Source organism: Marmota flaviventris, chromosome 4 (genome assembly GCF_047511675.1).
Source record: "Marmota flaviventris isolate mMarFla1 chromosome 4, mMarFla1.hap1, whole genome shotgun sequence".
In the NCBI taxonomy this organism is placed as follows: domain Eukaryota; kingdom Metazoa; phylum Chordata; class Mammalia; order Rodentia; family Sciuridae; genus Marmota; species Marmota flaviventris.
In genome coordinates, this window is record NC_092501.1 from 164838275 (window position 1) to 164853296 (window position 15022).

At 52.5% G+C, this 15022-nt stretch overlaps 1 protein-coding gene across 1 annotated transcript in view; it reads left to right on the forward strand.

Annotated features, from left to right (window-relative positions):
* Col4a2 (collagen type IV alpha 2 chain) overlaps window positions 1-15022 on the forward strand; it is a 151457-nt gene that overhangs the window by 31054 nt on the left and 105381 nt on the right. Inside the window, exon 4 of the mRNA XM_027938844.3 lies at window positions 11677-11757. Within this exon, the coding sequence (XP_027794645.2) occupies window positions 11677-11757 (81 nt within the window). The remainder of the gene's footprint in view (window positions 1-11676; window positions 11758-15022) is intronic.

Consider the following 15022-nt stretch of genomic DNA (forward strand, 5'->3'; position numbering starts at 1 on the left):
GAGCCCTGAATCTCTGCAGACGTCTGTAGCGGATGGGGAGCTTCTAAAAGCCTCCAGCTCTCGCTAACTTGGCAGGAGAAAGAGCAAGGCAGATTCAGAAATCCCAGCCCAGAACCCGGGCCAGCAGGTGTGTCCAGTGGCTGTGGTGTGGGGTGGTGTTGGCCCTGGCCGCAGTGCCCCTGTGACATGGACAGTCAGTCTCACAAAGAGGAAGCTAGGGGTGTAAATGCCAAGCCTGCCCAGGCAGGGCCACTGCTGTGCTTCGCCTGCCCGTCCCTGCCTGAACCAGCCTCCCCCACGAGGAACAGGAATCTTATTGTACTAAGAGAAGAATTGCGTGTTCTTTATTCGGTTCTCCTCAGATCTTTCCCCAAATTTAGCTCACAGGGAGGTATCAGACCAAGGTCGTCAACTGGAGGTACTTCTCTGGAATAGGTGGCTTTAAGGGATGGAGCTACTTCCCCTCTTAGGAGCCGTGTTCAGTGTTCACTCCAGAACCCTGTGCCAACTCTAGCCCATACGTATTTGTATTCCCCGCCAGAGAATACCAAGAACTGACATGCCACGCGCATAATTAGAACTTCGTGTGGACAGACCGTGAAGTAATGTTGTGTTGCGTGATGTCTTGGTAGACTGTCTCTGGCTGAAGAGTGTGTAAACAGAATGGCTCGTCTAGATCAGAGGGCATTTGTTCTAAATGTAGCTGTGAAACTGCGTGCCCGTGCGACTGGCCGATCCTTTCTGCTGGGATCACATTGGTGCCTCTTGACAGTGGAAACCTCCTGCGTCCTGTTCTCCATGCTGAGAGAACACTGTCCCTTAGGCTATGAAGTGACTAAATGACAGAGAACACTCCCTCGGGCTATGAAGTGTCATTTAGAAAGGTCTTTAAGATGGCCACATTTCTTACTTTCTTGGTGAGAACACTGACCCCTACAGGTGAGCCCTGAGTGAGTAGGACGTGGAGGTGGCCTGCTGTGTCCCGAGGGCGCCTCTCCAACTCATCCTTGCTGATTGTAGCTGGTAACTGAGAGTGATGTCACGCTGTCAGGGTACACGCTCCTCGGAAGAGCAGAGCCGTAGAGCGCATGCGGCTCTAGGGGGTTAGTAGGTTGGCCACACCATCAGAGGCTGGATGGTCCCACAGTGGCGTCCTCAGACTGCCCAGGGGGAAACCTGTGGCTGCTCAGTCCAGGAGACCAGAGCCTCAGAACAAGGCACAGCCCTCCACCGAGGCTGAAGTCCCCATGGAAAGTTGGTATGTGTCGGTGTTCAGAGGCTGAAGATCTGGAGTCTGCTGTCCGAGTGCGATGGCAGGGAAACCTGGTGCTTGAGGAGAGCTGCACGTGTGCTGAGCCCCCCCCTTCCACCTGTTCTTCCAGGCAGGCTCCTGGCCTATTGGACAGCACTGTCCACACCCAGGGCAGGTCTTTCCCAGTCCTGGCTGACCCACATGCCGGTCATCCCTGGAAGCACCTCACAGACACACCCAGAGAGCACTTTACCAGTGCTCTAGGCCTGTCCTGGTCCAGTCAAGCTGACAGCCAAGGTGGACCATCACAGAGGTTGTCAGAAAATGAAGAGACGTTCCTTCAGATGAAGTTGTCCCTGCAAGGTCAGAGTGACCGGCTCAGGGATGCAGCATGCTGTCCGAGAGTTCCTCCACAGGGGTTGTCCATACCCAGCCTCCTTCCTCCTGCCCACTGGGGCACGCTTTGCCTAGAATGTCCTTTGCGGTTCTCCCTGAGCTGTGGGTATATGCCCTGTTCTCTGCGGTGTCGCAGTCTGTGCCTTCCTCGCGCCCTCCTGTGACACCATGCCTTTGGTCGTTAGGAGAAAGCCCTACTTTCCCAGTAGCATCTCTCCTCTTGTCGGGAAGCTTCCGTGTCTGTTAAGCCATGCTATTATTTTTATTGGGATCATTACCGATTTTATTAGCACTCTAGTTACAAAGTTGCATAAGAGTGGACTGATCCCCCCACATCTTCCCACCCGCCTCACTGGATTGGTGTGTGATTTTACAGAATGTAAAGATTTTTCAGATAGACATTGCGACATGGCAGAAAGCTCCTTACGTGATGGGTAGGGACAGGAGGTGAAGTCAATGTGGGTTCTTTTTCCCAGTGTGAGAGCCAATGGGAGGGGTCTCAGCTGCACTCATAGGGCAGACAGAGGTGTGTGAAGGAGAACATTCCACGCTGACGGAACACCATGTGCAGTGCAAGTTCTGAGGCAGGTGAAAACAGGGGGTGTCTGTACTCAGCACCTTAAAGTCCTTAACATTCCATCAGCCTGAGGAAAAAAAAAAAAACACTAAGTGCCTAGTTGGAGCTGACAGGGAAGAAGGCTTTGGAGTGGAGGAATGGCGGACCAAAGGCTCAGAACCCCAGGGCAGGAGAGGTGAGCAGGAAGTCCCAGGGAGCAGCCAGGGCAGGGCCCCAGAAGGTGGAGGCAGAGTGTGTACCCTCTGAATGGAGCCTGATGTGGCTCCAAACTGAGGGATCGGTCCCAGGAACCCACCTCGCCAGGCATTAGCCATCAACATAAATATGGGGGTGACAGTCTACATTAGAGATGGAGGCACAGGCTGGACAGGGAAGGTGATTTGTAGAAACTGCGGCTTCCCGTGGAGGCCTTTGGGTCTGGTCTCATCATCTCAGCTGTGCCCCCGTGTGTGAGCACATGTGCCTGCACATGCGTGCCAGCTCCTGCAGGGTGGCCAGCGTGCACCTTAGCTCTCGGAATAATGCACCCCTGTGGCAGCTCTGTGATGACGTCAGTAAGAGGGGCTTTAATGACTACGACCAGACCTCGTCCCTGATATGGGGAGGCAAATCCTGTGTCAGAACAGTCGCACTCTCTGGTGCCAGTCAGAGTGGGTAATGAGGGCTCTCACCTGAGACTTCTAAAGTTGGTTTGATTTGTAACTCAGAGCCTTGGGGTCCCAGGCAGGAAGTCGTTAAGATCAACTAGAATTCAGCCATAGAGTCATCAATATATCTAAATTGCAATAAAATACACCTTCTGCTGCTTTAGCAGGTGGGGCTTCCATGGATGTTATAAGAGGCAGCAGATGCTAAAGACTTGGGCAAGAAAACAGGAAGTAGAGATAAAGGGTAGCAGCATCCAAAGACCAAGACATTAGGTGACAGGAAATGGCGTTAGGACCCTGGGAATGCAGTGGGCGTCCTCAGCAGACCACACCTCATGCTCCAAGACAGGGTCACCTGCTTTCCAGAGGTCCTCGGTTTCTGCTCTTGAGGCTGCCTGTCCAGTGCTCTGCCCCAGCAGACTCCACCTGCATGGTCACTGGTTCCTGCCTGCCTGACCCCTCTACAGCCTCAGGTCCACTCCCAAGTCCACTCCCTGGTCTTTGCTGTCCAGGATCCAAGTCTGTCCACAAGATGACTCAGGATGAGGCATCTGCCAGTCTCCACCCAGCACCTGATAAAGCCACACAGCAGACGAGGTCCTCGGCAAGGAGAGCGCTCCACTCCTGGGACTCAGAGAAGGAAGGCAGGGGTGCTTTGGGCAAGGCTGGGCCCTGTGCTCCAGTGGCTCCCTGGCAAGCGGCAGCACAGGCTCCCCTCCTTCATGTGCTGGTGGCAGGAGGCGTGCCTGCCTTGCTCACGTTGGACTTTTGCCTGTGGGAAGACACGGCTGGGACAAGGATGTAGGGCAGGAAATGCCAACCCCCCAGTCCCCCCACCAGCCAGCTGGCCTGCTTGTCTTCACCTGCAGCCTCAGGCCCACCCACACCTGAGATCACCCTCTCCCCAGGCCGGAACGAGAGGAACGTTGGCTCACAGCTCTCTGGCTGGGGTTCAGCTCTCATTCCTGTGTCTGCAGCCCCAGCCCCGTGAGCCTGGCTCTGTCTGGTGCTCATGACCCAAACTTGGACAGGACATCATCTCCAGGAGTACCTCAGGAATCCTCACTGCACCCTGCGAGGGGTGGCCATCCTCATTCCGCACCTGGGCGGATCGTTCTCTGCCAGACTCTGCCCTTCACGCACCCTTGGCCTGCTCTTCCTCTCCTGGCTGCCCCTGGCCTCCCTCCCCCACCACCCCCCACCACCACCCCCCCCCGAAGTCCTCTCAACACGCCTAGGGTTCTCCCCACCACTCCCCGCCCTGGAGTCCAGCAACCCATCTGGCCTGTCGTTAGCCTGCTTGACTGTCACAGGGATCAGTGCTGTACCTTGGGATGTGTTCTGACCTTGGCCTTTGGCCTCCTGCACTCTGCCTGCTGGCCCTTCTGTCCGATTCCTGCCTTTGGCACGCATGCCCCAGCACTCTGGCCATCCCAGGCTCTTGTATCTCAGTAAATCCTGTGTGGAAAACACCTCTGAGCTTTGACTTGCCCAAGAAGAAACTGAAGGTGGTCACATGGCAAAACTGCACTGGCACCTGTTGGCTGTGAAGCACCAAACATGGTCCCTCCTGGTCATGTCTGCTGCATGACGGGCCTCTGGGAGCACTTACAGGACCTGGACTGCCATCCCAGGAACTCCTCGGCTCCCATCTTTCTCTCTGTCCTGCTGCAGACATGGTGGCCTGAACTCCTCTCCCACCCTAAACCTCCCAGAGCCAGGAGGGAGGCAGTGGCCACCATGCTGGGACAGGTGGCACTGGTGGGGTCCCTGGGGGTTGTTCCTCCAAGTGGGTGAGCCACTTCTCCCTCCGCCTCCAGCGGATGACCATGGCAGGACGGCTCTTGAAGGGTGGCTTTTGTTGTGGGCCCTTGAAATGCTGTTAAAACAAAGGAAGCAGTTGGCTGGGTCTCCCACGGCTCGTGGGGGAGAAGGACTTTGTTCTGTGTGTGCCATTCCGGTGGTTTCCTTTTCTATATACCTTGTCTTGCTCATGCCATGTTGGAATTATTTCCTTAATTTCTAAAGCTGTGTGTGCGGAAATGGCTTATATTTCCTGTTTTGATAAACTAATAGAATTTTGCCGGGAACCTTGTTCCCAAGTTGGCTTTCTTCTTTGTTAGGATTAAAGGGTATTTCTAAAACGTCCAGCTTGACTGGACCTGTGACAAACAAAGACTTGTATAGATTACTTTGCCTTAAAACATGAAAGATAATTACTTTTAGCAATAAGAAATACTTACCTTTTAAGTCACTTAGAATGGGGTATTCAATATTCCTCTGTAGAGGAAGTTTGGATTAGATGCTGGGGGCAATTCAACGGCAAAGAATCCATAAATTCCCTTTAGAGAATTGCTCTTTTTGGCTGGAGGTATATTGGCTTAAAAAGACTTCCTTGGACGAGACGTTTCTTGGAACATGTGGAGGACAAAATATTCTTTGTTTTAGGACAGATGAGTTTTGTTCTTGAATTTTCATATAAATTTGATTAATACTCATTTTTATGTGCAAGTTGGAAACAATGGCCACCATTTTTCCTTTCATTCATATATATTGTGTCAACTGTAGGGATACATCTGCAGAAAGCTGGGTGCATTTCCATGGATTTGTGCCCTAAAGGTACACAGACAATCATACAGGTAGTTAGATAACTAGTCTTAAGGAGTCTGAATCATTTATGTGTTTTTGTTTCCTGGCATTCAAGTCATCATTCAGAAGTATTTCTGAATGTCCTAAATATAAACCAAGTCTGTGCTTGGGAGGAGTGGCATTGGGCAGTTTTCTCGACACTTAGAAACAGGGACATTCTTTAGGACGGCACATCTTTGCCCCAGGTGGGGAAGGAGGGCCCTTCCTGTCTGCCTGATGGTTCGTGAGCCCTGGTGAAGGCAACATGATAACTCCTCTTGCTGCTATGGGATTGTTCAAATGGAGGCAGAGCCAGCAACCTGTGGGACCGGATGTTCTCTTAATCTTGCAGCTGCTACTGTTGATCTCTGCTCTGAGTCTACTGAATCCCATTTATAAATGGCAGAGCAGAACCTCTGCTGGCAGACAGAGCGTCATTGGCTCAAGGCACAGAATTCTCTGCTTGGGCATGATAGGAACCTGGTTCAGGAAGCTGGAGCCTACATTCCCTGAGAAAACCCAGTGACTTTTGTTCTCCAGAGGAAAAGACTCACCAGGGAGTCTAGACCTTGCATCTAGAGTGATGAGAATGTGTCTGAGACAGATGCTGTGGAACTGGATGGATTCTCAACCATTCTAGATGGGATGATGCCAAGACTCCCAAAGACTCCAAGGAAAAGAATCCCCATAAAAAAAGCCAACCAAGATCCACCTCTATGTTTATCTATAAGCACCAATGTTTTAAAAAATCAGTAAATAAACAGAAGGAAAACTGGTAGAGTAGAGGAAGGGGAACGGAAGGCAGGAGGGGAAGAAAAGGAGGAGGCACTGGGTACTAAAATGGAGCCAATTAAATTCCACGTCAGTACAATTAGGCCAAAATGAACCTCACAAACACGTTAACTATGATGCACTAACGAAGGTGTTTGTTTAAGCCAACCAAGAAATCCTTGCTAAAGCTTTCCACTTTTACCTGGAAACAATGCTGGTTGCCTCCCAGTTGGGTGGAGTATGATCTGCGTTCTCCAGAACATGCCTCTTGGACTGTACCTTGCCATCTGGCTCCTGAGCAATCCAGGTCATTCCCAAGTCCTGTGATCTCATCAGCACAGTTGTGCTGGCCACCAGTCCAGGACAGGGTAAGATTCAGCAGGAAACAAAGATCCCTGAAAGGATAGATTTTAAAGAAGGAAAAGAGAACTAAGAAACGTCTGGCACTTTGACTGGAAACCCAGCATCTGCATCCTGGGTACTAGAGCCCCTAAGTCCACAGAGTGCCAAAGGAGACCTGAGGGTAGCATTTTCCTAAAACAGAGGTGGCTGGGTCTACTAATCATGGCCCATGAGACACCCCACCTTCTACTGCACAAAGATGGTTCGTGGCCTGCAGTTCCCTCCGGGGCTCTCCGAAGCCCCTTTCCACAATGTCAGCCCCACCATCCAGTGCAGAGCTTTGCTCCAGATGACTTGGCTTATATTTGGGACATTCAGATACTTCTGAATGATAACTTAACGCCAAGGAAAACCTGGGCTGCCTGACTGCCTGGAAACTGGGTTAGAAGGCAGGTTCTGACCCGGTAGATCTCGGGCGAGCTGGCTGCATTCTCCCTGGCCGCAGGGGGCCTGCTGCTGCTCGGTCCCTCCCCTTCCTTCCATCTCCTGGTGAAGCTGCCTCCAGGTCTGACCTCAGTGTGCCTCCTAGTGTCCTCACCCACACGCCCGCTCGGGTCCTCCACGACCTGTGGCCCTCTATTGCCACGCAGGCTGTGTTTGGAGAATGCCACCTTCCTCTCTTCCTGGTGTGCAGACAGCCCACTGGATCTTATGTTGACGCTGCTTTGAGCTTCTTGCCCACACTCGTCATTTGCATTTGTTGTCAAAACCGCCCCTGTGGCTTCCACAGCCCTGGAGCTGCTGAGAGAAGTCAGTGGTGAGGACGTTAACCCCCTGGGAGTGCGGAGTCTCTCCCAATCCTGTTCATCCCTCTGCCTCTCTTGAAGGAGCTGGTGCTTCAGAGGGGCCAGGTCTTCCGTGTGGCAGGTGACAAGATGATTGACATGAGGGACTTGTGTGTGGTCCCCACGGGTTGAAACTGAACCCGGGGCTGGAAGTTGGGGATGCAGCACTGTGGGGGCATCCTGAGAGTCAGTTCACCCCAGTTCAAGGTGTTCTTGACCCCTGAAGTGGCAGGAAGATCTTGCTTGCCTGGGCCAGGAGGGTGGTGGGCAGCTCTGGGGTCTCCTCTTAGTCGTCATGCCCTCAGGCTAAATGGGCACATGAGCAGGACAGGAGCATGGTCTAGCCAAGGGACAGGGCCTGAGTCAAGTGAGCCTCTGTGCCAGCAGGTGCCACTCGTGATCTCCTGTTCCCGACTCACAGTCCTACCCGCTCTTCCTCAGAGCATCAACCAGAATTTCATTTAGGTAGGTTCAGGCATCTGTTTTTTCAATCAGCCTTCTTGTCTGTGCATACTCCATGAGGGCAGGGAAGTGTCCGGGCTGTCCCCACTTTACACCCAGAGCCCAGCACATTTGGCAAGAATGGACTGAGGGAGGGAGGGAGGGAGGCAGCCAGTGGGTTGTAAGGGAAAGAGGATGAATCGGCTCTCACCCTGTAGTGGTTTGAAGTTGGGAGTGCCAGGTGCCCTCTCCTGGATCAGCGCAGGAACACAGGCTCCTCTGTGCCCAGAGCCCTGGGTGGGATGGGGATTGCTGTGTGGGTATGAAGGGGAGGTATGGGGAGGTCACCAGCTTCCAAAGGTCTTCAGTATAATTGGTCACCTTGGGCCATGGGCCCTTCTTCTCCTGGATGAAGGACATCCAAATAAGCAGGGCTTGGCCAGCTCAGCTGAATGGTGTAGTTTGGCCCCTGACAGGAGTACTTGGCGCACCTAGAGCAGGTCCGTGGGAGCCATCCTGGGAGCTTCATCTCCTTTGAGCCTCCATGGAATAGTCAGTGGCCAGGTGCCCCCGCATGGGACTCTGGAGAGCAAGGGGTTGAATGCTGCACTCTGCAGTTTCTGCTGCTGGCAACTCAGACTTGAAGTGAGGAATGGATGGAGGCTATAATTGACATTTCTTTTTTAACCTGCAATTCTGTAGAACGAGAAATGTGAAGTGCTTGGAGAGACCTAGAAGAACTGTGCAGGAGAGAGGCTTGCCTTCAGAGACTGAGTGGACACTCAGGCCAGAGCCAGCTTCACTCTGGAGACGGAGGAGGGGTGGGCGGAGCTGACCAGCGGGAGGACCGTGGTTTGTCCTTAGGTCTCGTGGCATGGCAAAATCAAGGCAGAGCCTGTCAGTGCTGGTGGGAGCTGTTGCTACCCTCCTGTGGGATGGGAAGGGGGGACGCGATCCTGGGCTCATGGGGTCCTTCCCTCCACTCACCCAGCCAGTGCCTTTTGAATCGTGAGATTTTGGCATTTGAATCGTGAGGAAGGCATTTGAATCGTGAGAGGCTCAGGTCAGAGGCGTGTGCAGTCTGAGAGGCCATCTGGAGCACTTGCCCTGCCCAGTTAGTAAATACTTCTGTCTGTCCTGGAACCTGGCATTCCCCTGTGTGGCCCTTGAGACCCTTGTAGATGCTGGAATTCACAAGAGTCCCTCTGAAGCACAGGTGAGCTGCCCATGGGAACACACACACACACACTCGTACTCACGTACTCACGTGCGACTGGGAGGTCTGAGACTCAGGGTGGCATGGTCTGTGAGGGGCTGCCAGCCAACCATGTGTGCCTCCTCCCTGGTGAGACGGGCACCTACCCCCTGGCACACATTGGCAAAGCACAGTTCCAGGAAGGGCCATTCCATTGTGAGCAGGTCACGGGGAGCTCATTGCTGTAACCGAATCCAGTGAATATCCTAAACTTAGAAAAGAGAGTCTGCTCCATCAATTTGAAACCCTTAAAATCTTTCCAACCTATGATTTATACACAAGGATCTGGCAAGTGACTCTAAAGTCAAAATTTAAAATAGCACGTGAAACCCCATAGGGGGAGTGAGCACAGCCCCCACCCCTTTCCCAGCAACTGGCAAAGGAACCGCTGGGTCAGCTGGGTTAGCTGCCAAGGCACCTATTCATATCACGGTCACGTGTAATGCAGTATGAATGCGCTGGCCCATCCAGGCCGGTCCCATTGGTGCTGAGCGCAAGCCATGAAACCTACAGCTTAACGCGAAGCTGTGATCCTAGAGTCTAGAACCATGGAAATTGTGTAGGTAAACACCGAAACCATAGAAAATCGCCTTTGAGGGCATAAAGGGGTTTTATATGTGTTTACTTTTACACAGTAGAGCTCCAGCAGTCTCACTACCTCACATGGGACAGAAAGATAATCAAAGAGAGATTTAAAAGGAGGTACTGGTTTCTTTAAAGGATTTGAGACGCTCAGACTTTCTGGAATTCTTCAAAGCAGTGACTGATGCATCAGGCACTGGATTATTGTAAGAATTATTATAAGAACAGAAAATATGTGGGACTCTCAAACGAGGCGTCTCCGGCGGGAACGGTGAGCTCAGGAGAGGATTTGACAGTCTGTACAAAAAGAGCCTTGAGGGACTGCGGAGGCCCGAGGTCAACGCTGGCCGGACAGATGGTTCTGAGTCAGACATTTGCTTGTCCTGCATGTCCAGTGTTGGCCGTGGGCAGAGTCTGCACTGGGCAGGACCCGCAGTGGGGCAGTGGCCACGCCACCTGCCTCTCCACGTGCATGCCCACAGCAGTGGGGACAGGGAGGATACTGGCTCAGATCTGCCGCAAAAACCTTAGAGGAGTCCCAGTGCCCATCCTGCCGGGTCACTGAGGCGTGGCTGAGGGCAAGGAAACACTGTGGCAATGTGAGTGCTGCTGGACACTGGACAGTCCTGTTGGCCGGGGGCTTTGCTTGCACAACAAGTTTTGGCCCAGGGAGTGACAGGGGCTGCCGGTGTCCAGAGCCCCTTACGTGGAACTGCCCGCTGCATGGGCCCTGTGGGCACATCAGGAGTTGCTGAACGGTGGCCAAGCATGACAAGCCAGCCTGAGATCCTCCCTGATGACAGGCTGCACCAGCTCACCTCGGGGAGGGGTCTGTGTAGCTCACCTGTGAGGAGAGGACTGTAGCGTCTCACCTGTTGGAGGGCAGCTGTGGCATCTCACCCGGGGGGAGGGCTTAGGCTCCCCTGGGAGGGGAGTGGGGGCCAGGGCAGCAGCTTGGCCACTTGGAGAACAGGAGGAAAGAAGGTAAAGCCGCTCCTCCTGCCGTAGGCAGCCAGCAGTCTAGAAGAGCCAAGGCCCTCCATGGTCGATCTCCGTGTTCTTCTCTCATCCATTATGTTGAAATCGAGGGTGGGGAACCCTTCTCCCCACTGGACAGGCCAGCCAGGAGCCCCTCCGTCTCCAGTGAACCCTTCAGAGTTGCAGTCACGGCAGGAGCTTCCATTCTGCCTCCCAAGGACTCAGGTCCTGGGGGAAGCCTGCTTCCTCCTCCTTGCAGATGAGCCTGACTCCCAGAGCAGGAGGGACGGAGGTGGCTCTCTCTGCAGGTGGGCCACAGCTGCGTCACAGGCGATGCCCGTGGTGCAGGGTTTCCATCCTGCCAGGTGCACCTTCTGCCTCTTCACAGGGCACCTCCCTTCTCTCGCTAGGCTCCGCGTGAGCTGGTGGGCCCAGAGCAGCCTGGCCTTGGGTCCCGCCCCTGTTCTTTCTCGGCTCACTCTGGCCTCTCCAGGATGCACCCCTGTACCTCCAGGCACGAAGAGGAGCTGCTTCCTGCCCTGGGCTCCTCATTCCTACCCCAGCCCTTGACCTGTGGTGTAGTCACAGAGCAGTGTCCATCTGCATTTCTCCTGGACTCCCTGGGTTCGGGGAACATTCTCAAGGCATGCAAGGCCATTGGCCACAGAGTGAGCAACCAGGCGGCAGGGACCTGGGGGGTGCGGATGTGCCAGATAGACTCACTGATTTCACCACAGGGTGCCTGGTGGGGAGGCCCGGCCTGCTGGTGGCAGGAGGATGGGAACTCTACCTTCTCTTGGCTCGGCAGTGAACCCACCTAAAACTGCCCTAAATAAATGCTTATTGAATATGTTGAATGAATTCTTGGTTTTAGAGTTGAGAGGACTCCCAGCAGGTGGTACTGTGACCCATATTGTAGATGACACAGTTTAGGTCACTTTCTTTGTGCTTGATTTTTGCAGGGTGTGAAGAAGTACGATGTGCCCTGCGGAGGGAGAGACTGCAGCGGCGGCTGCCAGTGCTACCCGGAGAAAGGAGGACGCGTAAGTCAGAGCGTCGCCGTAAACACCTCCTCACACTCCCTGACACTCCCTGACTTTGAAACAAAAGTGCCTTAACTCACCTGGATAAGTCAGTGGCTTGCCTTGCTAAGAAGTTTAATCCACAATGTTCTCTTTCACCAGCACAAGTCGTAATGCCAAATTGGGCCCATTTAGACCACTTTTCCTTTTCTCTCGTTCACTGTTAAGAAGATGTAGGTCCTCCCTCAGCATGTGTGGGGGGTGGGTTCCAGGACACCACTGGGTGTCACAAGCTGACGCTCAAGTCCCTTACGTAAAGTGGCATAGGATTTGCATGGAACCACACACATCCTCCTACACTTCAAATCATTCCAGATGACCTTTAAACCCAAAGGCAACATAAATAGATGTTATACTGTACAATTTAGGAAATAAAGACAAGAAAAATCTGTACAGATGCAGTACAGATGCAATATTATAAAAAAAATATTTTAATCCATGGTTGATTAAATCCATAGATGTGGAAACTTCTTCCAACATGGAGCGCAGGCCCTGTGGGTATACACATGGGCATATGTATACACATAACGTAATGATGTTCGTACTTAGATTTTACATAAACACATACCTTGCAAAAGTATTATGGAAGAGAAAACAGTTGCATTTGTACTGCAGTGTAGGTATGCAAACTAGAGAGCATTGGCCTTTATACTATTGGTAGTTATTCTAAATTTAAAATTATTCATTCCCTGAATGCTCTTTATATAGCTCATTTCACAGATAAGCAGGGAAAAAAAAGGCTACCCCAAATTATTACAAGAACACCTGGCAGAATTTGAACTCTTGACTTATATTGGGTTTAATGTGTTCAGTGCTTAATTGAAGAGGTTGGTTTCTTGCTCTGTAGCCTCTGAAGCAGGTGTTTGAGTCTTTACTTGTTTCTAAAGATAGTCCTTCTGCTTAGATGTCCAGATCCACTGTGCATGTGGAGGTGTGGGAGTAGCACTTCACTTTATGCCACAGAGTTGGTGTCTCTGTCCCCAGGATTCCTGTTTGTCTGCATCCCTGGTGACTGCCAGGTGGTGGGATGTGGTCAGGAATTCTTGCCTGCAGTGCCATTTTTGCCAGAAATCACTACAGTCCTGGGTGCCCAGTGAGTCTCCCTAGCAGAGTCCTGAAGGCAGTGTTTGAAGTGGCTGTGCCCACTCCTGCCTCTGGCTGTGGGATTCTGCCATGTCAGGTTCTGTCTCCACTCCAGAGTCCCCCCACCACAAGACATGTCCCCTAGTATTCATGGCCAGGACCCCTGGTCCGAGCGGTGGTTCTTTTTGCTCCCCTGTGACTGATCCTTACCCTGGGACTGTGCCTGGGGTCAAAGCCATCTCTTGTGCTGTGTTCATCGGGTGATGCCATCTGTAGACAGTGAGCTTCAGCTTTAGTGAGGGGCTTCCCTGTTTAAAGAGTCGTAGATGAAGTCATTTGTCATTTAACAATGAGACAGATATATATATATATTTGCCGTCTCATGAGTTTTGACTGCCCTGGGTCCCCTGCCGTTGGTTTTCCCAGCAGTGAGAGGGCCCTGAAGACAGCGCCTGGCTGCAAACGCTCCCGTGCACTCGGCTGGCCCTACCTTATATGGACACAAAGCAGATGAATCAGCAGTGTGCAAACATCTGCGACTGGCGTGTGGGGTGGAGTTCGGTCGAGAGGGCTGCAGTGTCCTCTGTGTACTCAGCCAGACAGGACTCGGCCCAAGGGCTGAAGCCGGGGGCTGTGTTCTTTCTCACTTCCTATGATTGTCTAGTGCAGAACTAGGACTAGATTTTCCATATTGCCTTTACAAGAACTTGGTTCTTCAGTAAAGACACTAATTGTGATATGTCAACAGACGCTGCCACCAGCATGCCCGTGTACTCTGTCGCTCTGCCCCAGATCTTCTCAAAGAGGTTTTTGGAGGGAGATCCCTAAGGTCCCTAGGTCTCTGAGCAAGTTCACGGCACAGACACAGAAACCTTGTTATGGCCCAGTGTTCCCAGCCTAGGAAGCAGCTGCATCTGTGTCTAGTGAGGTCTAAAGCTGACCGTCTGGTTCATTTGATAGCACTAGTAGTCCAAGTCTCAGGTGGGCTTGGAGTCCCTCTAACTATTCAGCAAGTTGTCAGCACTGATCAGATGAAGTAAAAATGTGGCCGCTACCTGAGCAGTTTGTGCAGGAGGGAAGACACCCTCCCCGCTGTGCCGCTTCCCCATGGCTCACCCTCCCTGTCCAAGCACTCAGGTGGCCTGACACTGCACAAGACACACCTGCGACGGGGCTGGACAGACGTTGCTGGGATGTTGGACTGGTCAGCACCCAAGGCAGTCCGTTAGTTCTGGGGTGCCAGTGCACACTGGTCAGTAAGATGACAGAAACAGCCGACAGTAGAAGGAGAGAGAAAACCCAGCAGAGGGAGAGAAGCACCCGACCTCGCCTGTCCCCGAAGGTGCTTGTCAGGACGATTGCCGCTGCTTCTTCAAAGCAGTTACTAAGATGCAGCATCAATTTCAATACTGCAGACTTGGTGGATTTGATTACCTACCGACTGTGAATTGATAAATGGGTCAAACATTTATTGGCTAGCAGGTTTATCCAGATGTGGTTTTGCAGAAAGCGGGGCCACATCTGCCCTACTTTGGGGTTGATAGTATTTTTTAAGTAATGTAATACATAAAAATGGCAGTTGGACAGTCTGCTGTCCAGAGAGCTGCGTGCATAGTTTGTTCTTTCCCACAGCTTCCCCTGGGGCCCCTTGCCATATATTTTCCCCCTGGTGCTACTGTAGCCGTGATGACACGCCTCCCAGCGGGCTCTCCACCCCCATCCTTGGCTAACTCCACCTTATATGGACATGGTACCCCAGCCAGGGTGCTCCTCACCATGGCGACTGCCAACAGCAGAAACTGCATGTTACTGGATCACTTTTGGACTCTAAGCAGAAATCGCGAGCATACTGTGGATTCCAGTTCCAAATGAATTCTCGTGTTACCGAATGAATGAGCTTTGTGTAAAATGTATGGAGCCTGATCTTGCACCCTTAGTTGGGTAAGCTGCAAATTCTCCTGGCAGGGAGAGAATTGCTTCTTGTGGGCAGAACCACCAAGCCCCCAGATAGTTCCAGCAAGCCACAGAGCTGGTCAGAGCTGGGAGACACAGTGTGATTCCCACTCGGGTCAGGAGGTGAATGGCCTGCATGGTCTCACACTCAGATTGTGGCAGAGGTCTGAACAAAACCCACATGTTGGAA